General features: G+C 34.6%; 1 protein-coding gene across 1 annotated transcript in view; it reads left to right on the top strand.

Moving 5' to 3' along the window:
- Positions 1 to 3,367, top strand: part of LOC120773375 — a 48,967-nt gene extending 45,600 nt beyond the window's left edge. The window contains exon 5 of the mRNA XM_040102204.1: positions 3,025 to 3,367. Coding sequence (XP_039958138.1) covers positions 3,025 to 3,173 — 149 coding nt within the window. The 3' untranslated portion in view covers positions 3,174 to 3,367. The remainder of the gene's footprint in view (positions 1 to 3,024) is intronic.
- Positions 3,368 to 26,844: the final 23,477 nt, after the last annotated feature.

Below are 26,844 nucleotides of genomic sequence, written 5' to 3'. Positions count from 1 at the left end.
TTAGAAGATATTGAAAATGAAAATATGGAATTGTGTGCAGATCCGTCGAACGATGTTCCGCCCATTTTGGCAGAGAGAGCACAAAAACAAAAAAACGTTACAATGACATTCTCTGGGAAAAAAAAGAATTTAGTTTTGGAAGAGCACCAATTGCGTTTTATAGGCAATACATCATTGCCCGATGATATAAAGATTATCGAAACGCTAATTGAATATTTCTTGTACTTATTTCCAAAAGAATTGATAAAGTTTATTGCCAATGAAACAAATTTGTTTGTTGTCCAAAAGGACGTTAATGATCCATTTAGTGTATCAGAAATGGATATTCAGCAATTTATTGGAGTAGTTTATATGATGTCCTTAGTACAACTTCCTAATGTACCCAGTCACTGGAGCAAAATTGGTACATCCATGATACAAGAGGCGATGCCGCTGAAAAATTTTGAAAATTTACGACGTCACATACACTTTAACGACAACAGCAAAAATTTGCCGTCGGCTGATAAAAATGTTGACAGAATGTACAAAATACGCCCGATCCTGGATGAGTTAAATAAGAATTTTGCAAAAGTGCCTCTTGAACAACATCTATGCGTCGATGAACAAATATGTTCCACAAAAGCCCGAAACCTTTTGAAACGCTACCTGCCAAACAAGCCTCATAAATGGGGCTACAAAATATTTGTTCTCTGCGGGACAACTGGATTTGCTTACAAAATTAAACCGGAAACTGGCAAAGAAAATATCGTTGGGGATAACGAGCCGGATTTGGGTGCCTCTTCCAATATAGTCATGAGACTGTCACGTATGATTCCACGAAACCAAAATTTCAAACTTTATTTCGACAATTATTTTACTTCAATTCCACTGCTCGTATACTTGGCAAATGAAGGTTTATTCAGTGTGGGAACAATTCGGAGGAATAGAATTGTAAGCTAACAAGCGAAAAAGAAATGATGAAAAAAGAGAGAGGATCTGCCGTAGAGTACGTGTGTCAGACTGAAGGAATTGACATTTCAACAGTTTCATGGAAAGATAGTAAGATTGTAAATCTCGCATCGACTTTCCTTGGTGAAATACCAAAACGTAAAGTAAAAAGGTACGATAAAATTCAAAAGAAGTACGTTGAAATTGATCGTCCGTCTATTGTTGGTGAATACAACGTGCATATGGGTGGTGTAGACCTTATTGATTCCATCATGGGAAGATATAAAATAAAACTTCGAAGTACAAGATGGCAAGTTCGAGTATTTTACCACCTATTAGATTTAGTGATGGCAAACGCTTGGCTTCTATATAAAAAAAAATCGATCCAATAACACAGAAAAGTTGTTGCTTGCGGCAGAATTTCGCTTACAGATCGCGGAAACACTTTTAAAATACGGACAAAAAATCAACGTCAAGAACACTAGATACCTCGTGCCACAAATACAAGCGAAAAAACGCAAAGGACCAGCGCAGCACGCCCCTCCACAAGCTTTACGACTTGATTAAGTTGGTCATTGGCCAATATGGACGGAAAAGAGGATAAGATGCAAGATGCCTAATTGCCAAGGAGTTACCCAAACAATGTGTGAAAAATGCGGAATTGCATTGTGCTACAACAAGCATAATAACTGTTACCGTGCATACCATTTGACATAAATTTAATTTTCCCTTGCCACGCAATGTAACATATCTGTCACAAAAGATATTTTCTTAAATAAAAAGTAAAAAAAAAATTAAAAAATAAAATCTAAGAAAGTTGTATTTTTATTTCGACTGACGCTACCGAAAAACAAAAAAATATTCAAAATTTGTGCCTTGCCCGATTAAGGGTTAAGGTATTATTGTCTAGAAGTTTACAAAAATCGAAACATTTGTAAATTTCGACAGTTCATATTTTCGAATCAAGAAACACTGTAAAGGTGGTTACATAGAAGTTATAAGCCCTGTACAAAGAAAAAGTTTTTTTAGAATGTACAAAGAAAAGGTTTTCTTACTAAAACTTGAAATTATCATTTAGCTTGTATGGCATTGATTTGATCTGACATGCTGCCATGCCATGATACATCCTTGAGAATTTGTGCGCTCGAGGCTAGCTAAACGCCTTTTTCTCGAAACTATGTTTTTAAAGTCGTTTGAAAAAATTTCTCGAGAAATACTCGACCGATCTTCATGATATTTTACACAAGTTTTTGAGATATGATTCTTAAAAACTTGGATGAAGGATCTTTTTTCGATTACAACTATTTGAAACAAAAAAAATGTCGCGAAATTTTCACTGAAATTAAATTTTGTTGTGAAAATGTCTGCCAAAAATCTAATTTTCGGTTTTTTTACTCGTCCAAGTTTTATGTTAAGGTTTTGACTAAAACAATTTTATTTTTTTAATGCATTTATTTTTTAGAGCATTCTGGAGGAGTTATCCTGCCAACGCACATTTTTACGAAGGGTCAGTTGACCGGGGTTTAAAATGTCAGAATTCTAATAAAATATTTAATTTTTTTATGTGAAAAAAAGGTTGAAAAAACTGTATTTTACCTGAGGAAATCCATGTAAGCCCTTAAGCAATTTCCTTTTCTTTTTATTGAATTTCAAAGTCTTTCACCGGATATCGGATGGCTGTTATAAAGAAATGTAGCAGCAACTCCAGAAAATCGATTATCTGCTCATTTCCTCTTCTATAATTTTTCATTACCCTTCCTTATTTGTTGTTGATTAAATGCAAAATACGTGTCAGAGCAACAATGTATGTCGCCAATGCAGATTACGTAAATACAACACTGTTCACAGTTCATTGAAATTACAGTCGTAATATGCTTTAATTGTTGTTGGTGTTATTGTGCAACTTGCAACAGAAGCCTCGAAGTGCAGTTTAAAATTAAATGCAGCAAAGGTCGTTATACACACTTTACAATTACATCCCTTTTAAATTCGAATGCTGCAAGCGTCTATAGACCCTTTATTTCAGTGCTATTGTTTTAAAGTATAATATAATTTACTCCCTTGATAAACTCAATTTATCCCTTTGTCTCTTTGCAGGTTATGCTGTGAATATGCGCCCTCGGCAAAACTCGGTGTTCGTTGGCTCCAGCCCCAGTCAGTTTATGATGCCCCGACCGCCGCGTAAAACACGCTCCGCCATGGACTTACATTCGATGGTGCTGGATGAAGCGGCGGAGCAGGTTTAAACACATTTCCATGTTTACTATGAAGCACACCAACACTTAAGATCAACACTAAAGTTTCTTATGTAAAAGATATGAATGCTTTTGCTCACTATCACTCTCAAACTATATGAATGAAGTCAATAGAATATTTACTCTAATGTAATTAATTGTTTGCTCTCGCACTTGTTATTTGCTACAAGTCACTACTATTTACCTAAACAATACTATATTATATATATCTTTTAAACAGTATATATACTTACGAACATATTTTTATGCTTAAGAATTCTTCCTACTATAATGAAATAATATTATATCAGTTGCGTTCTTATTATATATGTATGTGCGTGGATTTCATGTTTCTATGACAACTATCGAAACTTCGTCTTATTCTAAGCCACCTACTAACAAAGAGAACTATGTATATATAGTACATATATCTAGTATATTATATAAGCAATTGAGTGTTTTATACATTTTATATATATGTATATGTTATATGTATATAAATACTAGCTATGAACTCTTCACTAAAAATGGAACGGAAGATACATTGGCTTCGAGTCGTTATATTTTTATATACACACTCCTTGATATCATAATCCAGAGTTGCCGCTGTTAATTTTTTTCAATATCTTCTGCGTAAAAAATATGAAATGAACCGAATTCGAAAGTAAATTTATTTGCTCGCATACCCTTGGCTGTCGTTGCTCTCCAATCTCTACCAGTTTGGTATTTTATTTGCTTTTTAGAAAATACTATATTATTTTCATATCCTTTATTGTGCTGGATTTAAGAAATGCTTCTGATAGTATCTTCACAATATGAGTAAGTATTGAAATATACTATAAGATGATCAAAGAGAAATTTGTCTATTGAACTAACTGCAGTAAAATAAACTTAGCGGATTGGCTTCCGTCGGAATAATTTTGGCAAACCTTTGAACAAGGCTCTATTTTCATATAAGTTATTATTAAGTGGTACCCTTGGTCACTTGATTTGGTATTATTAGAGAAATTGGAAGATTTTGGAAGTCGACATATGTATGTATATGTATATGTATATATAACATATTTCGTATTACGAATGTTACATATGTATGTATATATCATCTAAAATGCAAAATGATGTAATAGAAACACTCATATTGAAATAAAATTTGAGCTTTGGTTACAAAATAGTTATATGCTGGTTATATATTGTTTATATCTGACAGTGGGAGGTTAAAATCTTATAATACATACATATATGTATATTGTATAATATGATGTAGCAAACCGAAAGCAATAAAAAAACTCAATCTAGATTGTTTTTTGGATGATACGTAGTTTTGCATTTCAGGTGACGATATACAATTTCAAGAACCAATTAATAATAATACTCGGCTTTAGGATAGGCTAGATTAAAAGTTCAGGAATGCACTGCGAGCTATGGTCTATTGTTTTCTCGCCTACTAACATGACAATATACTTAATCCAGTTGAATCAAGCTTCCTTGATTAATGGTACTGGATTAATTGATGTGATGTTCTTTCACCGGATTTACTTCCCCAGTAGCTTGACTGACTCAAAGACCTCTCTAATGGTCGCAGAACCGACATATGTACATAGATTTATAGAATAGCATCCCAGTCTATTGCAAATAACACCTTAGCTTTCAGTGACCTGTGTAAAGTCCTAATAGCTGTGTCACTTTGTTTCTGGGGTCAACAATTAGTAGCTGAGCAAACGGTACCCCTTGAGTATTACTGAGAATGATAATAGGTTCAACTACCACTATCTTTGTATTGAGTTCTACTAGTAACAGTTTTTTTGCTGCAGGTAGGAATTTCTACAAACACTTTCCTCCACCTCACGTAATATGTGCGGGTTTACAAAGTAAAACAGCTCTGGTGCAGCTTCACCATGATATTTTTTCTCTAGAATAATCTCTACACATCAAATCTCAGCTTGAAAAATGCATGGAAACTTGCCCATTGGCACTGACAGCTTGGAACTACCCAGCACCCCTTTTCCAACTCCAATTAAATCTGCGTTTTTAAACAGTCTGTATACCCCTCAGAGTGCTTCTTTGTAAATACACTATTTTTACTAGTATTTCCAATGGAATTCTAGATTAAGTCTAACTCCATACTAGGCGCTTAACTAAAATGTTTACGAAAATCCTAAATCGAATAGTGTGCAGTTATTTTTTTTTTTGTGAAAAATTAATATTCCAATTCGTTTTTCGATAAAGTTTAGCCGTTATTCTTAAAATCTTGTAGATTAAGTGTCGAAATCAACGAACCTTTCCCGTTTCAGAATTAAAAAGGCTTTCTCTTGCTAACTAAAAGTCATAACAATTTACTAGAACGTAATCTTACATTATAGCTGTAGAAATTTTTGTTTCCATAGCTGATGAATTAAAGATATCGGATAGCGGCGGTTGGGCGGGAGCAAGATAATCGTTGGGTTATTTTTGAGATCTCGAACTGGAATTTTTCACACGTGCTTTTTGTGTTAAGTTGTTACCCATTTATCGAAACCGCTAAAATCGAGCAACTACGGGATATAGCTGCCCAACAAACTAATCGATCAAAATCAAGTCATTGTACGGAAAACTTTGACAAACTATCTTTACAAGAGTTGGCATAGCTTATTGCCCAAGACAATGAAGAATATAATCTCCGCAGAAATTGTTCACAACGGATCACTATAACACAACTGAAGGCTAGCCAACTGAACTAGAAAAAAAATCGTTTTATAGAAAAAAATTGAAAATTCGTTGCCACCTGTCTAAAAAGTTAGTATAAACTAATGAAAATAAAGTGAAATTTTACAAAATTAAATAGATTCCACAAATTATGTTCTCAGCTAACCGAAAACCCCTTCAGTAGATAAGAACAAATCATACCTTTCCTTAAATATATGTATGAAAATTTAAATTATGAATAAACCTATTTATAAAGTAAATACCTTTAATACTTACATATGTCATTTTCTATTTAATTCAATGGCAAGTTTCTCTGCCGCTAGTACTTCAAATTAGATTTTTATACCCTGAACAGGGTATATTAAGTATGTCACGATGTTTGTAACACTCAGAAGCGTCGGTGACCCTATAAAGTATATATATAAATGATCAGTATGTTGACCTGAGTCGATTTAACCATGTCCGTCTGTCTGTCTGTCCGTCCGTCCGTCCGTCCATCCATCCTTATTATCCAGATATCCTTTTGAAATTTTGCAAACGTCATTTTCTCTTCAAGAAGCTACTCATTTGTCGGAACGGTCGATATCGGACCACTATAACATATAGCTGCCATATAAACTGAACGATCGGAATCCAGTTCTTGTATGGAAAACTTTCACATTTAACTATGTATCTTCACCAAATTTGGCATAGATTATTTTCTAAGGCAACAATGTAATCTCCGAAAAAATTGTTCAGAAATGAACCTGTGAAGGGTATATTAGTTTCGGTGCAGCCGAAGTTAACTTTTTTTCTTGTTTTGTTAAACGTTAACTTCTATTTTTTCCTAATAGGTATTTTCATAGAAAGAAAAAATTGAGCAGCATTTCCCTTATGAAAGTGGTTAAGTTGTACATTTTAAACAGATATTTGACCGAATTAAAGACAAACATCTTTCTGCTGGGAATTTATGTAAGAAGTTATTCAAAGACACAATGACTAACATAAGTATCAGCACGACAAAAACTGAAGGATAAATTCTGATATGGTTATCAAAGGAATGTTAAATAGTCAATATACAAAAAGGAAATACATACAATTTAGTGAAATTTTAGAAATTAAGTTTATGGAGGCTGCTGAGAATTAGTGACATTAATAAAGAGCCGATGGGTAAAATAAATATTAATAATTAAAATCATTAAAGACATACTCGTAGAGTCATAATATAACCTGAGCCTGGCACATTAACTAAAAGAAACCTCTGAGTTTGATATTTTTGGGAGCTTAAGAAGGAAAAACGCAGACTATAAAATCGAAAATATAAAAATCAGGATAAATCCTGTTATACTGTAAGAATTGCAGTTGTAAACCATTCACATTGTAGCTTCGGTGCAATCAAAGTAAATGTTTTTGCTTTCTTATTTTATTGTAAAAAAACGCTGTATTTGACAGTCGAGTGACTCAGTGTACATTCAGTTGAGTGTGTATATAAAAATATTTTTTTTTTTTAAATTGCAATGTAAATATGCTTTGCAGCAAACTACTAATTAGTAAATAATTCAGTAAATTACGCGTAAGACGTTCCTTAAGAGAAACGCTCCGACATACGTATACAAACGAAAATGAAAATGTATTTTCGTAATAATTTAATTAAGAAACTTCAAAGAAATGAAAAGCTTTAATACAAAACAACAAAAGTACTGGCAAACGAGTAAACTAGCGAAGATTTGTGGTGGTAGTTGTGTAGAATTAAATAAAAAAAGGGAAATATCAAGCAACATAAGCAAGGGTTACAACAAAAACAAATATACTAAATAGATCTAAGTGTAAAAACAAAAAAAAAATAATAATAATAATAGAAATTGAAATTCAAAAATAAACTATTTAACACAAAGAAAATATATATTTCTTAATTTTTGTGCTATTTTACACAAACGTTTCAAATAAATACTACTAATACTAAGCAAAAGCATATAAATACTTCTGTATTTTTTACAATATATGTACACATGTAAACAATTATATATAAATATATATGTATGCGTGTAGCAATTGTTTGGCCGTTGAATTTTTCTACTTGAAGTTTTGTTAATTAAAAAGTTTTCAAAAGTAGTTTGTTACATAAAGTTTATAATATGCGAAGCGTAGATTTATATAAGCACTTAAAAACATAAAAAAATAAAATTAAATAAACAAAGTGGCCAATTATTTCGATAAGTCTATGTAGTGGAATTATTATAGTAGTATGAAACATAGAAAAATCAAAGTTTTCATTTTTCAAATAATGACTATTGTATTCTATTTCTATTAAACAAAAAAACTTTATAAAAGTTTTGGTTTCACACACTGAAACCAAAACAAGAGCAATGGCAAAAAAGCTTTATGAAAATGTATAAAAACTAAGAAATAAGCGCAACGTCAGAAGGGGACTTCGGCGTTGTCGTCAGGCAATGAAGTTAGCATAGTCGGTATATTATGTAATAAGAAATAACAACAAATGTATGTATATAACTATTACACAATAAAATTTTAAATCAAATTGTAGCATAAATCATAAAGATTTATAAAGTTCAAAAACAAATATTAAAAATACTATATAAAAAAAATATATTTTAACATTTTCAGCTTAGTAAAGAAAACTAACAACAAGTAAGAACACCGGTCGACAAGATTTTGTGTAGATCTTCACTTTGGTTTCTTTTACTTTTTGTTTAGTAGGAAACAAATTGACGACTTTCGACAATTTTTAATACTGGGTAGGCGAAAAAGTCTCTTCGTATTTTATAGATGTCGTTGCAGTCGCATATCTCCAGCGCTAACAATTAAAATTCTTGGGAAATTGAAAAAAAGTTACACCTCTGTTCAAAAATGAGTGAAAATAATGAAGAAACTCGCTATGTTTTCAACTTTTTTTTTCATAAAAAGTGAAGTTTGCGGAGACGATGCCTGTATCAGTTCGTGTAGCACAACAATGGTTCGCCGCTTTCGTTTTGGAAATTTCGTTGTGAAAGATGCAGCTCGCTCTGGTCGACCTATCGTTAAAAAAGTCGATGAAGTTATGGAAAAGTTTGACCGAGACCATCACATAACCAGCCATTACATCGCTAAGGACGCCTTAGCTTCATCATCAAACAGGAAACGAAAAGTGGATCAAATACGACAATAATGTGCGAAAAAGATCTTGGTCCAAGCGTGGTGAAACTCCACAAATGGTCGCAAAGCCAGGATTAACGCTTCGAAAGGTTATGCTGAGTGTTTGGTGGGATTGCAAAGGAATCATCCACTTTGAGCTACTGCAGCTAGGTCGAACGATTGATTCTACATTTTACTGTCAACAACTGATGTGAGCAATCGAAAAAAAAACGGCCAGAACTAATCAACAGACCAGGCTTTGTCATCAGAACAACGCTGAACCACACACATCTTTGATGACTCAGCAAAAACTGGGAGTGCTTGGCTGGGAAGTTTTGACGCATCCATGATGGATTACCATTTATTTTGGTCAATGCAAAACTCCCTTAATGAAGTAAAAAGAAACCAGAAAGGTTTTACACTGTTGGAATAATGTTTCTAGTGGAAAAATTGCAAAAAGTGGTGGACGACAATGGTAAATATATTGGTTCAATAAATCATTATAAATATAAAAAAATATGTTGAAGTTTGATTAGAAATACGAAAAGACTTGTTCGGCTATCCTAATAATTAGAATAACTTTTGGTAATTTTCTTTATAAGAGTCATTTTAATACCAATAGGGGAATCAAAAAATTCTTTGGGGGTTTGTAGAAGCTGGATCTGAATGTGTGAATTTTATATTGCACCAATTTTTTTGTTATGCTTTAGAGCACTTTCAATTCAGAATACTCCAATTAAATCTTAATAATCCCCTAGTTGAAAAGCGCTTGGTTCTTTTAGTCGTTCAAAGTCCTTGGAAATTAACTAAGAACTTTAACCTGGTTTTACGAAATAAGGCTTCAGCTTACGCAGATCATGGCGATTTATAAAGGTCAAAGCACATTCTCCATGCAATTGTATTCTTTTTGCGCTATTATCGACTGTAATATCACTATAAGGATATGAAATATATTATATTAAATATCTAAAGAATGTTTGTTTATATTGAGAAATTTGTTCCCGAGGAATTATCTATAAAATTCACCTCTAATGGTATCGTAAAAGAGATAGAACTCGTCGAACAAATCTTTTGACATTGTCACAATAAGCAAATAATTTTATTTACCGTAAGACAGATTCGGCTTTTTCAACACCATTTCGTAGAAAATTAACTTGCTTCATTCAAACGTTTTTTATATCTTTCTTCTGGAGTTGCCTAATAGTGTTTTGTTATAGACTTTTATAAATTATATTCATATTGTATAACTACATATTAATACGCATATGGTTCCAAAAACAATTTTAAAATATTTATATTTTTGATTGAAGGAATATGTAATTAATAATGTTCCAAATATAAATTATTGTTTATAAGAAACAAATATCATTATATCAAAGTTGAGACTATAATTAAAAACATATATACAAAAGAAAAATAAAAAGAATTTGTTTAGTGTTTATTAAAAACTATCTGCTTGAGAAAGGTAAGATATACTTGGGAAGCTGCTACTGAACAGAATTAGAACGAATACAATGATATGGCGATGAACACATAACCAAAATTATGTTCCGTTACCTGACTATGAAAAACTCTAATATAAGTAGTAGCTAGGTTAGTTTAGATGGTTGATCCATCCGTCGGCAAAGCGGGGGATCAACCTTAGACTGTAAAGTACAATCCGTTTTGAAGCCACACAAAAAACTAGACACCTATCACCAAAAACGCCCTTAACCTATCACAAATGTGCTTAGGCGTTTAATTTCTATATCTGCTATTTTACCTGAATGTCTAAAAATATGAGATCCAAGGTGCTTTTGCCTTGAGCTGGCATTCGAGGAGGAACTTTTAGATAGTTTTATATCATATTCTTTCAAACAGCTAATTGTGTGCAGTTAGAACTCCCACAACCATTGAAAGGTGCACGTTGCTGAGAGCGAAAAATTCTTTAGACCTCTTATGATTTGTCCTGGGGCAGAAGGACTTTAAGATGGCACAGTTGAAGGTAAGTAACCAACGCTTGCTGAGCTGGTCTGAGCCCCAACGGAGTAGTGAAGCCATAAGAAGCCAGCGGAGCCTAGCCGTTCCAATTCCGCCGTCCAGTCTTATGGTTTCCTACAATACTGCTTTGGTCAGACATCCAAACCAGTCTAATTATACTAACCAAATAAAATAACTCGATACTAGAGGTAAGGGGTATAGACACCTCTCAGTAGTCTTGAGCGCACAGTCAGCAAACTCAAGGCTAATATCGCTGACCTACTATTGAAAACATAGTCACCACTTTGGAGGAAGCTGCGCTTTGGAGCTACTCTACTGCTATCTACATATATAGCAGGCACCTCTCGACACTGCAATGCTGTTAAAACTAAAGCTGACGGAAAATTTCCGACAGTGTACAATCTAACTCTGCCAGCAGGTTGAAGACGCGTTCTTCCAATGGAGGTATATGCGCTTCCTGGATTTTGTACTTTCTAGTGAATCAAATCGGTGCGGTCTTTCTAAGATTTATAGCAGCAGCCCGGTTGTTTACGATTCTAATGTATCCCTGAGTTAGCTCATCCAAATTTGATCATCCTACTCACATTCCGTTGTGCCAGCGTACCGCCCCATTCTGCCATGATCGTTTTTTAGCCGAGAAGTTTAAAGATGCTTAAAGTCCGATTTAGCACCAAACCTATTTAAAGCTCTAATAGATTTCGACAAGAAGTTGTGAATACCCTGTCGATATAGAGGAAAATTTCCACTGCGAACTGTTTGGTTTATTATGGTCGTCTCGAGCCAAGAAAGTGCCAGGCAGTGTCCATTGACCTACCATGCAGTGACCGATGCGATGAAGTCGATTTCTTGGGATAACACCCCCCTTAAGTATAGATAAATCAATTTTACTACCGTTTTCAATAATAAAGCGGAGAGAATGATGGGTCTAAAGGATTCCCTTAAATAACAGTATAAAGATCATATAATCCAGAATAAACTATTATTCAATGCTCTATTGACAATGTCATTTATTGGATGGATATTTACTAGAACAAAATTGTTCAAGGCAAACACTGTACAGTGTACATATTCACATTTTACAGCCCGAGAAAGAACTTATGGATAAAATCATTGAACTGAAAGCCAACGATGACTTAAAGCTCATATGGTATTTCATCCGACGCCTCCTAAAACTAAAACTAGAACATTACACACACCTTATAACTAGTTTAGAGTTCTAAATTTTATTATGGTGCTCAACCATGTTGTTGAAAACAAATTATTATGTGGTTGTACAGGCATCAGAAAGATAACATATGACTTAAAATTTTTTTATGGATCGACTTAACCATTTTGGTTAGGTTTCTGCATACGAAGGAACTATTGCTAGATTTGTACTGAAAGTTCTGAACTTTTTCCAAAAATGACTTCAAGTAAAAATGGCAAAAAAGATTCTTGATAACATAGCTAAGAGCTCTAAATTAATCAAAGGCTTCATTGCTGGTTATGAGACGTGAGTTTGTGAATATAATGTCGAAACTCCCCCACAATCTAGACCGTGAAAGCTATTCCAGCCGAAAGACAAGTAAATGAAACATTGAATTAAGCGTTGGCACGCTTTTGTAACCATTGGGCCCTATTTTAAAGTCGTTAATAAAGATATTTGTATAAAAATACGCGAAAATGCAGCTTTTTTATCAGTCAGGTTCAAATTTGATCAGATGGTATATGGATATGAGAAGTTATTGTAGATATTATTTTTAAAAAACTTTAGACTACTTAAAATACATAGATTTAAAACCAACTCTGAAATAGCTACAAGCCTAGGAGTTATTTGATGGATTAACGAATAATCAAGGTTTCTGCAAGACGCTGAAGAAAATTTGCATCTTCAATTTTAAGAAGTCTTGTTCCATCGTTCGTTAACAGAAAAATCAACACCAAGTAAAATTCTCCAGAGAATGAATTTCGGTGTATGTAGTACATATACAACCTTACATTATTTAATAGTTAATAACCCCTCTTAACCCACTCGAAATGCTCAATTTAAAGCACGTTCGTTCATTAAGTACCAAGCAACGGTAAAAGTAGTTGTACACGAATGCACAAATACATAAGGAACTCCATCAATGTCATCGGGTTGACAACAGCTGATAGAATGACTGACGATGGCACTAACTTGCTGACTGGCAGACTGATTGTAAAGCCAACACAATGCTGGGGTCGACGCTTAACCGAAGTAATGTGTATGGAATTCGAGGGAAAGAACGATTAAATATGCGTGTGTGTAGTTAGACGGCGAGCAATTATAATTGGTAAAGCACCAACGAATTGTTAAGCAGGTAATGATGACGTTGATGACTGAAACGACTTTAATGATGATGGTGGCGGCGAAAATGATAATTGCTTTGTAATTTTGGTTAATTGCCGTTGGCCTTCGATGAAATGTATACACACACATACATACAATACACACTCGGGACTGTTACACCAGAAGATTAGTATGAGTACGTATTTTCACGTTGAAAGTGTGTTCATTAATCATGCAAGCGATTGTAGAATTCACAAGAGGTTAAAATGCGAGTTAATGAGCTTTAGTTGATGACTTTGAAAATTGATGATTTGAAGAACAAGCCAACTATTGTAAAATATAAAAGATCAAGTGGGAGGATAACAATTATTAAAGAATTTATGAAGATGTAATGTGAGTGATTAAAAACGTAAAGATGATGTAATTAAAAATTTAATATAACGATAATTAAATGTATTCAAGATAAAATGATTAGTCACTTATACGCTGCGGAGTACCTATTATATTTTCATAGGTATTTAAAAGCCAAATAATAATAACGAAAGCACCCATACTGGCGAATATAGAGTGTGGTATTGTTCATAATTTATATAAAATCCTTCAAGTCTTACTATCTGAAACTCCACTCCAAAAGCTCAAATTGTATTCTATTTCGTCTTAACTATGATAACAATGGTATTATGTAAACCAATCGGAGCAAAGTTAGTTTGCATGCAAAACTATTATAGCCATCTTCGATTCGCCATTGCACTGCTCTCTATTGCTGAGTGCTACTTCCTGATCAAATTTAACGCGGACTGATAAACAAAGCTACGTCTGAGAATCTTGACTGTTTCGACAGCATATACCATAATCCACGTCTCGTCACCAGTAACAATATGTCCCTTGAATGTAGGGTCGTCACCTACATCATCCAGAATCTCTTCTTGTTGTTAGTATTTCTAATTAGAAATGAGATACGCTTTCACGGTTACGCGTAAAATTTGAGGACACTCTCTGCGACTTAAACAAAGTGGTTTAAGCCTGTCAAAAGGGTGGTGTAGTGGGTATGAGTTGAGCATCAACCCCTCTAAGACGACCATCGTCCCGTTCCCAAGACCTAGATCTCTTCCCGGCCTCAGAAACCTTACACTTGAAGGCAAAGTGGTAGAGATGACCAACATGGTCAAATATCTTGATCTCACGCTGAATTCCACTTTGCAGTGGAAGCAGCATGTTGACCTGACCTTGATCAAAGCGAAAATCCTGGCCATTGACCCTTCTCCTAAGGGACATCATTACTAAAGGGGTTAAGTTTAAGGATACCCTTGGCAGCAAGGCAGAATGGAATGATTCCACTCTCGAGCTAATGTTTAGAAATAGTACGATCAAGTGCTATACTGACGGCTCGAAAACGTTGGAGGGAATCGATGTAAGAGTTGCAGGATCACGCACCAAACTCTCCAGACCAATTGGAAGACTTCCGAGCTCGTTACTTTTTGCAAAAGATTCAAGTCTGTCAATACTAGACTACGCTTCATACCCAAAATATTGACCAAATGTGCTGAGTCGATCGATAAGAGATCTTGAGTCACCCTGCTATCTTTGTTGCAGACATGAAGATTTTTAAATCTGTTTTTGTTTTTAATTTTTTGATGGTACGGTCATTAACAGTTGGATGGACGACTCGCATGAGGTAAGTTTTCGATGCCTTTACTGATAACTTTGTGCCACCTAAATACATACTTGGGTGACTCCTCAAACCTCTTCTGCAATATTCTCAATAAAAATTTTTTCGCAAATTCGTTGTTAAATTTTTTTATTTTCTTGGCAAATATCACTAGACAAACGGTTCTGGTCATAAATAAACAGCTGCCACAAAAAAAAAACTCTCTAATTGACATTTGAAGATTGAAATTTACACGAACATCAAAAGTTTTTTTAATAATAATAATAATCCCAACGATTACCCTCCTCCCGCCCAACCGACGCGAGGGGCGCAGTCCGCGAACGAGCGGAATTAGCCGAGTCATAAAAGGCAAGAGAGTTTTAAGCGTTGCGATCTTAAGCTGCTCAGCTACAGAAACAAAAATTTCAACAGCCGAAATTAAGAATTAGATTAAAGTTTATAATTATTAAATGTTACTTGTTAAGAGTAGATAAAATAATTTTTTTAATGGTAAAGAGTGAGTCTGTTAGATCAAATGTGCTGGAATGAAAATTGAAATCATGACATATACGGCGGAATGGTACGTTTAACTCAAAATTTGTTCCAGAAAATTTTAAAAGTAAGGGTCTAAACTGCCTGGCAGGGCGAGCGGGAACGTTAAAATTAATATCAGATAAGAGAGATGGGCTACAGACTGACCCATTCATGAGTTTTACAAGAAATATTATACCAAGCATCTCCCTACGACTAGCGAGTGTCGGGAGATTTATAAGTTTTAAACGATTAATGTAAGGGGGAAGATTTAAACTGGAATCCCAATGCAAATGATTAAAGGCAAAAAGTAAAAAATGTTTTTGAACGGACTCTAATTTATCCGAATGGACTTGGTAACTAGGGTTCCAAACCACAGAAGCATACTCCAATATAGGCCTCACAAGAGATGTAAAAAGAATTTTTGTGGTAAGCGGATCTCTAAATTCTTTAGACCAACGTTTAACAAAACTAAGAGCACCTTTAGCTTTAAAAACCGTGGAAGATACGTGAAGATTAAAATTGAGTTTGGGGTCCATAGTTACTCCCAGATCAACAAAACTGCATACTTGCTCCAACCTAAAGTTTTGTATTGCGTATGAGGTAGGGTCTACAGCTCCTATCTATTCTATCACACCAAGAAACTAGGTTGTTTAAGTCTGTTTGCAACTGACATCTTTCGCTGTTTGAAGTATACGTTTTAAAAAGTTTTACATCGTCAGCATATAATAAAACTTTTGAAAACTTAACAACAGATGATATGTCGTTAATAAATAACAAGAACGGAATTGGACCAAGATGGCTACCTTGAGGAACGCCTGAAGGAACATTGATTATGTCAGAAAAAGTATCTTTAAATATGACTATTTCTAAGATAAGAAGCAACCCATTTTAGAAATATTAGTTGAAAACCAAGAAGATCAAGTTTATTCAAAAGAATTGAATGGTTTACTTTATCAAAAGCTTTACTAAAATCTGTATATATAACATCAGTATTATTATTCTCCCTAAAGCCCGTTGATACATGTGATACAAATTCAAGCAAATTAGTTGTGGTAGATTTCCCTTTACGAAAACCATGCTGTGTTTTTGTACCAATATAGGAAATATTGTTTTAACGATTCCGTTAGCGCACGGTTTAAATGAACCAGTCCGGGTCAGATTTAATCATATGGTAAAAAATGCAGATGGCTGATACAGTTTGTTCGATTTGCTACTCTCTAACGCTAGGTAATTTGAAGAAAGCCGATACTGTTGTTTTACTGAGGAAGTGACTATGTGATACCCTTGGTTTGAAACCACATTTCAAGAAAATGCTCTTGTCTCATTTATCTACTAAATAAGCCACTTACTCTATTTTTGGACAACTTGTGTTCGCAGACGGACTCTTTACAGCTTATACTCAATTATTCGGTTCATATCTATGACCTGAACTTTCAGAAGAACTTTGACATACATCTTCTGGGCTAAATTATCTCTCTCATAGCTGTGCTTAATATACTTTTTTAAAAAATTAAGATTTCTAAATAAATGAGGGTCTTCCACTAAATTTTTTACATGTGACTTCAAATTTTCAAAGGGTAGCTGATGACAGCTAAGCCAATTTCTTTGATATGTGAGCAGAGAGTGATTATAGCCGAGTTAACAACTATAATCTATATAAGGCTATAATCGCTTAAGCGGTTTCTACGCCAATTAAGAAGAAGAAGTGAGCAGAGAGCGCTCGCTAGGGTAATGCTTCAATATTTTATGAACATCACCATATGTCACCTTGCGCTTATGCTTACATCCTTAATATTCAGCTCTAAGTATTTAGGGTAAATTTCTTAGGACCTATTCATTTTTGTTACGCTCAGTTGTATTAATTTTTGGTGGCCGGGTGGACCAATACCTAATACATCAACAAACTCAAATCTGCTTTAAACTGTAAGCAAACGAATGCACTGATGATACCTTTTTTTCAGCTTACCACTGCATTTTCTATCATAGAAACATTTTTTCACTTCCAAAATTCCTTAAATATTTGCAGCAAAAAAGATAAAGAATTTTAATACGAGGTCGCAAAATGTTTATATGCATTCTATTTAAATTTCATTTTATTTCGGGAGCACGCAAACATGAATCCTAGTGGACCAATAAAAGCATGACAATGCAGAGACTGCTGTAATCACTGCAGCGGCAGACGCAGCTGCTACTGACCTCGATACGACGGCCACGACCTTAGCATAACCACGATGAAAAGTACTCAAAATATTGCTGAAATGAAGTATTCAAGCCGTTTTATTTTACGACAACCGCTTTATGCATATGTACGTGTGTGTGTGAGCAACGTTAGGCAAGCCGAGTAATTGTCTAAAGGACAAGGGAGTCGTTGTAACAATGTCGAATGCCGGGATGGCGGAAGTCTCGCTTCTAGTTCTTATCAGCAATTGCTGTATTTCATTTTTATACTCTTGCAACATGCTGCTACAGAGTATCATAGTTTTGTTCACCTAACGCTTGTGAAACCTAACCTTTAATTGGTTTAATGTACGTTTCTCCATGACAAATAAAGTTACCGCCAGTGCGAAAATGGATGAAATCGGATGATAACCCCGCTTACTACCCATATAATGGTACAGTTAAAATCTACTAAAAGCGCTACAAATCAGTAACTATATACGCCAGGGACACTACCAACTAACTTCTACCACCACAATTGAATCATAGAGATTTAAAGGAGTCGGAGTCAAAATTGATTGATGAAATCACATATTTCGAAACCCGTCCGACCGCTTTCAACCAAATTTGGTACGTGACATTCTTATGTTACAGTGTGAAAATGAGTGAAATCGGTCTATAACTACGCCTACTTCCCACACAACACAACTTTAAATACCATTTGAAACCTTCACTTTCCAGTATCAAAAAAAGAATGAACGAAAAGTTCGTTTGTGGAAAACTGCTCAACCGCCTAGACACTGAACTTGTGGACCCAGGGCTTATAATTACCGAAAATATCGATCAATATGTGAGATATATAATTAAAATTGACATAGAATCCTTTTCTGATATGTACATATCTGTGTGTCGAATATGGTTTTAATCGGTTCAATACTTCCCTGAGCCTCCATATACCTAATACAAAGTTTTTCAAACTTCCTTGTGATTTTATACCGCATACATGAGTCATATGTGAGTTGTATTAATAAAACTTAGAGGGTATGTTTAGAATGAATATGAAATCGTGTGAAAGCTAGCCCTAGATCCAAGTATATAACTAATCTTTATGTACCTGAAAGTACTTCGCTTGCTTTAATTCTTGCAAGTTGCAAGAGTATGAAATATTCGGTTACACCCGAACTTAGCTCTCCCTTACTTGTTATGTTTCACTTTTTATACGCCAATCTGTATGTGTCAATACGGCTAGGAGGCAAAAAAGATTATGTTTGATGGCCAATAAACAGTTTGACGACAAACCGAAATGAGAAACGACGACACAAAACAATTACTTTGATAAACACGGCGCTTGCGTATAACCCAGTAAGCATTTCTGATCCTATACCTGTATATAATAGATACCTGGATAGAAGATTCGATACGAAGAATTTTAAACATTATTTTGCGGATATTTGTGCTTGTTATTTATTTAGTTTCTTGACTAATCTTGAAAGTCCGAAAATTACCAAATTATTAGCTTCAAGCCATAGAAACAATTTCAGTATGTTGAAGGGAAAAAATATGCTTAGAACAACATTTTTTATATTTGAATATACTCATGTGTGGGTATTATATATACATATAGTATAGAAGCTCTGAGCACGCTGTTATACAAAATTTAATTTCTTTACTTATACTTCAACAGTAGAAGCTCACAAAACCTGAAATTGTTTGCTGGGAGAAATAAATGAAATACTTTAAATCTATGATATTACGAAACAATAAAGTTGATGAAACTTAATAAAAAGCGAAGCGTCAGTAATGCGCTAGAATTGCTGTAAGGCGTGACACTGGATATAACTAGATGTGGTTTGAAGAAAGCGCTTTGTAGCGATATTAAATTCACTGCTGATGAAGAAAAGTGATAGAGCGCTATTAGCACCGATAGTAAAACACTTGCTGTATGCAGCTTTCAATTTAAATTAAAATAAGCTAAAACCCAAATTTAAAAGAAATGGATTTTGAGAGATCCAGTCCAAATGAGCACAAGTATAAAAAATATTCAAACACAATTACAAGTCAACTCTTGAATATATAAAGAAAAACACGTGAAAAGAAAACACACTTATGCATTTTGTAAAAATCATAACGGAAAAGCTTTAGCAACTTCAAATTCTACAAAATACCATATGGCAGCTTTAAGACCCTAGCCATTTTCCACAAAATAATTCATACAAGATGTGTTCCAAAGCAAATAGGACTTAAAAAAAAATCAGAACAAATGGCTTTTTCGGCAAAATCAATTTATTTTATTCAATATAGTCTCCTTCTGCTTCAATACAGCTTTTTGCACAGTCCAAAAGCATGTCGAACGAGTGTTTTAGCTCGTTGGCCGGTATGACCGCCAGTATGCCGGTGCAAGCTTTTTGAATGGCCTCTACGTCTGCATAACGCTTTCCTTTCATGAGCAAATGCATTTTTCCGAAAAGGAAGAAGTCGCACGGTGCCATACCCGGTGAATACGGTTAGTGATTAATGGTTAAAATGTGATTTTTGGTCAAATAATCGTCCTTCGAATGTTGGATTCTGAGCAATTTTTGGTCGTCAGTCAATTTGTGCGGAACAAACCGTGCGAACACCTTTCGTTAGCCCAAATGATGTTCAATTCCATTTCCATGAATTTCAATGATGATTTCGGCTGATTTTTGATGAATTCACTTACGCACAGTTTCGATGGAATTTCCGGTGATCACGGATTTTGATTAGCCAACATGTTGATCGGCATTTATGTCCTCACGACCACTTTCAAAACGTTGAAACCACTCGTGCACTTTGCTACGGGACTGGTTTCTTCAATTGAAACGTTTCGATAAAAGTTTTACCAATTTAAAAAAAAAATTGAATGTTGGCTTTTTGTTCGAAGCTCATTTTTGCACCGATCACACAAACATACTGACACTTAAAACATAACAACTTCACTTCAAAAGAATAAAATGTCATAAAATTCACACTGGACAATCCATAAGGATAGCAGATTCTAAAGCTTCAGTCGACATATAGATGGCGGCACCAGGGGGCGCTAGATTCACAAAGTCCCGTTTACTTTGGAAAGCACCTTGTATTAACAAATCGTATTTTCAATGTCATAAAGTTGTGTAGAGTTATGGCATTTAAAGTTGGTGAATACACACAAAGCTCGAAGAAATTGCCTTGCTACAGTTTGCAGACAAGCAGATTGCACACGTCGTGAACATAAATTGCAGCATAAACTGCATATGAGCATTGCAATTGTTTTATTATCCCCTCACTGCGCTACTTTTTAAGCACGTTTTGGCAATTCGTTATCGGCGAAGATTTGTCACTATGCTACGCTGCGTGACATTTGTAATAAATATAAGCATTGTATATATTTATTTTATATGAATTTTAATAATACTCTCGTAGGTAAGCAGATATAAGTTACGTATGCGCCCCAACACACCCGTTAGCAGAAATGGACATACCCAAGTGGGAACAACTTTAGCATGTACTTAAGAGTGTTTAGGTGAAAATCGAAAAACTGGTTCATGTTAGAATTGTAACTTCGTAGTTTATTTCAGTTGAAGCTGTTCTATTATAAAGACATATAGATTGCATATGCTGATAATGTATTATAACTACATGTGAACATTTCAAATGAATGAATGACTTTATTCGAGACGATATATATGTAGAAACAAGGGAAACTAATAAAATTGAACGCCAACTCACATTTTACTATTATAGATACATTTAAATCCATATCTTCACGCTTTATTTGGGATAGAAGGTTTCACGTCACATGAGAAGGAAGTGGATGGCGCGGGAGCAAGCTACTCGGTAGCGGAACTTACAGCATCTACACAGACGGAGCAAAAATGGCTAACTGAGTGGGCACCTGAATCTATTGTTCGAAGCTGAATATTAGGTGATCCTTCAAGCTTCCGGAATACTGCAGTATCTTCCAGCTAGAAGTCTTTGCGGCCAGGAAAGTAGCTGGGATAGCAAGTAACATAGGTTAAAAGATAAACAAGATCAATTTATATAATGCGTCGATAGCCAGGTGGCAACTAAGGCAACTAAGGCAACAAACTCAAACGAATAATCTCAGGATCAGGTGAAATGCCATAGGTTAGATAAGGTTCGGTTAGATGGCTGATCAAAGATCGCATGTGAAACCATAGAAAAAAAGAACTCTGGTGTTCGAACTTAGAAATTAGCAAAATGCTTAGTGCTCAATACTAATTTCCACAGCCTTTTAATTTCCGTTCCCGCCAGGCCGATTCGTTGCGATGTCTGAAGGTATGCGCTTCCAAGTGCTTAAGTCTTGACTTCTCAAACAGAAGATAGTCAAAAATGAAGTGTTAAGTTGTTTCTTCCTCATATTCTTCCTTCCAGCTTCTGCAGATGTCGTCTGATAAGATACCCAGACGTACAGCATACACGCCAATAACGCAATGATCTGTTAAAACCCCAGAACTAGAGAGAGGCCTCCCTTACTGAGGGCAAAGAGATCAGTAGGTCTCTTGCGATCGATCTTGAGCCAAAAGGATTTTACGACAGCGCATGTACCTATGGTAGCCCAGCGCTGGCCAAGCTTCCACGAAGCTCAGCTACATAATAGTAAAACACAGGAGAACACGGGAGCGCCGACCTCATCCCATTCTAGCGATTCTAAGGTGCCTTTCCTTGCTAGTTTACTAACTTTACAATTGACTGCACCGTGGCCTGGCACCCATACCAGTGTTATCACAAAGAGACTCGATGCTATTGATAACGAGGTTAAGCACTCCTCGACCAACACTAGTCGCACTGTTAATGAGTTCAAGGTTATTATCGCCGCCCACAATGTAAAATGTCTGATTGTCCCCCATTCGAAGCATTTCAGCAAAGATTTTAATGTATGTATGTATATACTTAAATATATGTTTAAAATGTTCTCAAAGTTTCACTAAATTATATAAATTTTCTAAATTATAGAGAAAACGCTGTCCTAACCCTATGTCCCCCCTTAATTGTGACAACGAAATAGAACAGTTTTATTTTTAACTTCTGTAATGGCTTCCTATTTAACACGAATTATGTCGGAGTGTAAATGTGAAAACGCAATTAGACAAGCTTGGAGTGTTGGAAACGACATTTAAATAAACGCGGGACGTTAACATTTATTATCCAAGAAAAGTGGCAAGCTTAACACAGCTGCAACTTATGCTTGCTAAGCACCGTTTAAAATTCAAAGCGAGTGATTTAAATGAAAGAACTGGAATAAAATTTAAATTACTCCGCTGAAGCTGTATAAATGCACCTTTAAGTATTTCCTTCGAACATAAACTAACTGGAAGACTTTAGCATTAATGGCCAATAAATTTCAAAGAAAAGCAGATTTATTGTTATTTAAAGGACGCATTTAAAAGTAGATTATTACAAGCAATGCAATCTGTAAAAATTGGTGCCAAAATTTAGTGGCAAGAAAAGAGAAATTGTAGGCAACTGGACGAACTAATGGAACGATAAAAATTTAAATTAATTTTATGAAAACGAAATATGTATAAGAAAATTTGCCACAACCCTTTCATATTTATTAGAGCTTTCTTTTTTAGAAATTCATTCTATATATTCAGTTTATTATCAATAAATACAAAAAACAAATGAATAATTTTTAAATATTTTTTTCAGCATGGAAAACTTCACTATCGTCCCAACTTTAAAAAAATTAAATTAATAAAATTATAAATATTAATCATTACTTCTTTGGCGCATCACACAAATATTTTGTAATTTTTAGAACAAACAAATAATACAAATAAATTCAGGCCAGATTTCAAAGCAGACAAAATTTAACAAGCATGCAGTTTCCTTTCGTTAAATTGTTATTTATGTCCAGCGAGTGACGAAATTGTTTTTAATCGCAGCCGCTTTATTTGCTCCATATTAAGGCTCAACGCAAAAAATTGTATTATTGCAATAAAAAAAAAAACTTGCAGACAGCACCTTAAACTTATTGTATATTGTATTGGGCGGGAAAAGTATTCTAATTTTTTCGGAATAGTAAATCTTGGGAAATTGCAGAAAACAAAAGCAGGTTTTTATACAGATCCCCGCGTTTTATTGTAGTAGAGAAGTATATAAAAGCGTATTGCGTTTATATTTTAGATTTCTCTTGCATTTAGTGAATCTATGCAAATCTGAAAAAGATGAATGAAGTACAAAACAAGCAGCAGAAAAGATTTTTACTTTCTAATAACGGACAAATATTTGTGAAAAAAAACTAATTGAAACAAAGCGAAATTGTGTAAAAACAAGTAAATAAGAGTTAAGTTCGGGTGTAACAGAACATTTTATACTTTCGAAATGTGCAGATTAAACCTCACCAATTGACCAATATATTAGAAAAAGATTTCTTTTAAATTTTAATAAGATGTTTTAAAAATTGACAGGTAGATGCAACATAAAGTCAACCGGAAGTTCGAATATTCAGTAGATTGGGGCTGAGAACAGTGTTGACTCGATTTTTCCCATTTTCGCTACAAGGACATACTATCAACACAAAACTACTCTCCCCCAATTTCACTACTAGACCTCGGTTCACATATTTCGTGCCTTTGTCCTTAAAGTCCGATTTTAGCAATTTTTGCCCGTGAGAGGCAATATCTTTATTGCACTATTTGCGAAAACTTTTATTTTGCTGTTCGATTTATATACTCTAAGGTTATTAGTCGATTAACTACTGTGAACCCTTGTACAACATTTTTTGTTGAATCTTTGTGTCTTAATTTAGTGACTATTTATGGCACTGTACCGATTCAGACCATATGCAAATAAAAGCCTGCTTGAGCGCCAAAGAACAAGTTTCATTAATATGTCCTAATTTTTACTCAAACTATAATTTTCACGGGCGGATGAAACCATCCAAAGTAAACAAGACTTTACGAATCTGCTGATTTTATCGATTGTCCAGTGAAAATTTCATGACATTTCATTGATTGGAAGTGAAGTTATTGCGTTTTAAGTGTTAGTATGTATGTATGTTTGTCTTATCGGTGCGAAAATGAGCTTCGAACAAAGATCCAACATTAAATTTTGTTTTAAAATTGGTAAAACTTTTACCGAAACCTCTCAATTGATGAAACCAGTTTATGGCGATGATTGCCTATCCCGTAGCAGAGTGCACGAGTGGTTTCAACGTTTTCAAAGTGGTCGTGAGGACATAAATGACGATCAACATGTGGGCCAATCAAAATCCGTGATCAGCGGAAATTCCATCGAAACTGTGCGTGAATTCATCAAAATTCAGCCGCAATCATCATTGAAATGCACGGAAGTGGAATTGACCATCTCCAACACATCGATTTATCGTATTTTGACCGAACATTTGGGCTTACGAAAGGTGTGTGCACGGTTTGTTCCGCACAAATCGATTGACGACCAAAAATTGCTCAGTATCCAACATTCGAAGGACATCATTAAAAAGGTCAAAAATCACATTTTGACCATTAACCACTCCCCGATTCACCTGATATGGCACAGTGCGACTTCTACCTTTTCGCCCATGAAAGGAAAGCGTTATGCAGACGTAGAAGCCATTCAAAACGCTTGCACCGGCATACTGGCGGCCAACGAGCTAAAACACTCGTTCGACATGCTTTTGGATTGCTGTATTGAAGCAGAAGGAGACTATTTTGAATAAAATAAAGTACATGTAGATAACTCAATATGAACAAACCAATTATGCTCTTTAACAAGATGTTGTGAGTATATAAAAAATATATAAAAATACCGGGTTTATTAATACATGACACAAATCCTAGTATAAAAACGAATATGAATCTATCACTCATTGATTTCTATACGGTTTAGACTATATTTTAATTTTCCCGAACGTATTATTTTAATTTTTATAAGTAAAATATGGTAGATTATTATTTCATTTAACTGTTTTTTACATATTGAGATTTTTCTTTCATGCTTTTGACTATTATCGTATATATTATTTTGTATTTGTTTTTTATAGCACCATGTCGTGCACACCATAAACATGCATGTGTTTATCACTTCGATGAATTTCGTTTGAAATTTGATTGGAATGTGTTTTCATTAATGGCTTATTTAATAAAAAATATTGACGACAGAGATAAGTGATGATAAAGTTGCCATTTACCTAACAATTGTTTTTGTTCAGAGTAATCTTGATATATATAAATATAATGGGGCTTTCTTTAATACTTCTGCCGTATGAATGTAATAATAAGCAAGAAGAAACGTTAACTTCAGATATACTGAAGCCAATGGCGGATTCAGAGGGGGGAAATAAGGAAAATTTATTAATGTGGGAGATTGAATCTAGAAATTTACCATTTTATTTCAGAAATCAAATAAAAGACTGTATTCAGTTTTGAATACAATAAATAATGCTAAGATACCACTGAAGTTACATCTGTGATATATTTGGTTGATAATATACATTATCCATGGTTTATCCTCCAAGTTTTCCGACACAGAAAAATTAATAACTGGAAAAATAAGGAAACACCGGGAAAAGTAACGATACTCATAGCTGCCGTGTGCAAATTTGAATTTAAAATTGGAATTTTTTCCAATATATGATATGATTATGTGATACTCTATCTTTAACTCATTCACTCGGCGTGATTCTTCAGAAAGAATGCATCGATCTTTCAAACGCATGAAATAGGATAGATACGCTACTTGTTACGCTCCGAAATCAAAGACAAAGAGTTGAGGAACATTTTCGATCAAAGAAAACCCAAGAATCTGCAATTAAGAAGCGAAAACTTCTGCGTGATAACTTGCAAAGAATACAAAAAAATGGAAAACACTATTGACTGCTTGATAGATAGCTCCAAAGGATTTTTGGATAATGCCAACATCATGCGACGATGAAGCTAAAAGGTGAACTTGAGCACTGGTAGTGCCATTGGGACAGAAGCATACGTCAAAAGACAACAAATTACCGACTACTGATTGGAAACGTTGGAGAGCTGCAATGTAGACCTACACCCCATAATTCATAGTTTTCTTAGCTTATTCTGCAAACGTGACGAATTCAAGCTCTGAACGCTCTTTTTCGACACATCGCCGCATGAAAACATGGCAGAGAACGAACATGCTTCAAGATAGATTGATCGGCCTGGCGTTGCGTGTGCATCATTGAAGTCATTTCAGAAGAAAATCTCGAAATATTCTCAAAACTTGGCCCATATTGTTTTGCTTTGTGTAATTCTTCTATTCAATACACTAACACTATCAGTATTATATATTGCAAT

This window comes from Bactrocera tryoni, chromosome 4 (assembly GCF_016617805.1).
Source record: "Bactrocera tryoni isolate S06 chromosome 4, CSIRO_BtryS06_freeze2, whole genome shotgun sequence".
Lineage (NCBI taxonomy): Eukaryota > Metazoa > Arthropoda > Insecta > Diptera > Tephritidae > Bactrocera > Bactrocera tryoni.
This window is presented reverse-complemented; position numbering and strand designations above follow the sequence as displayed.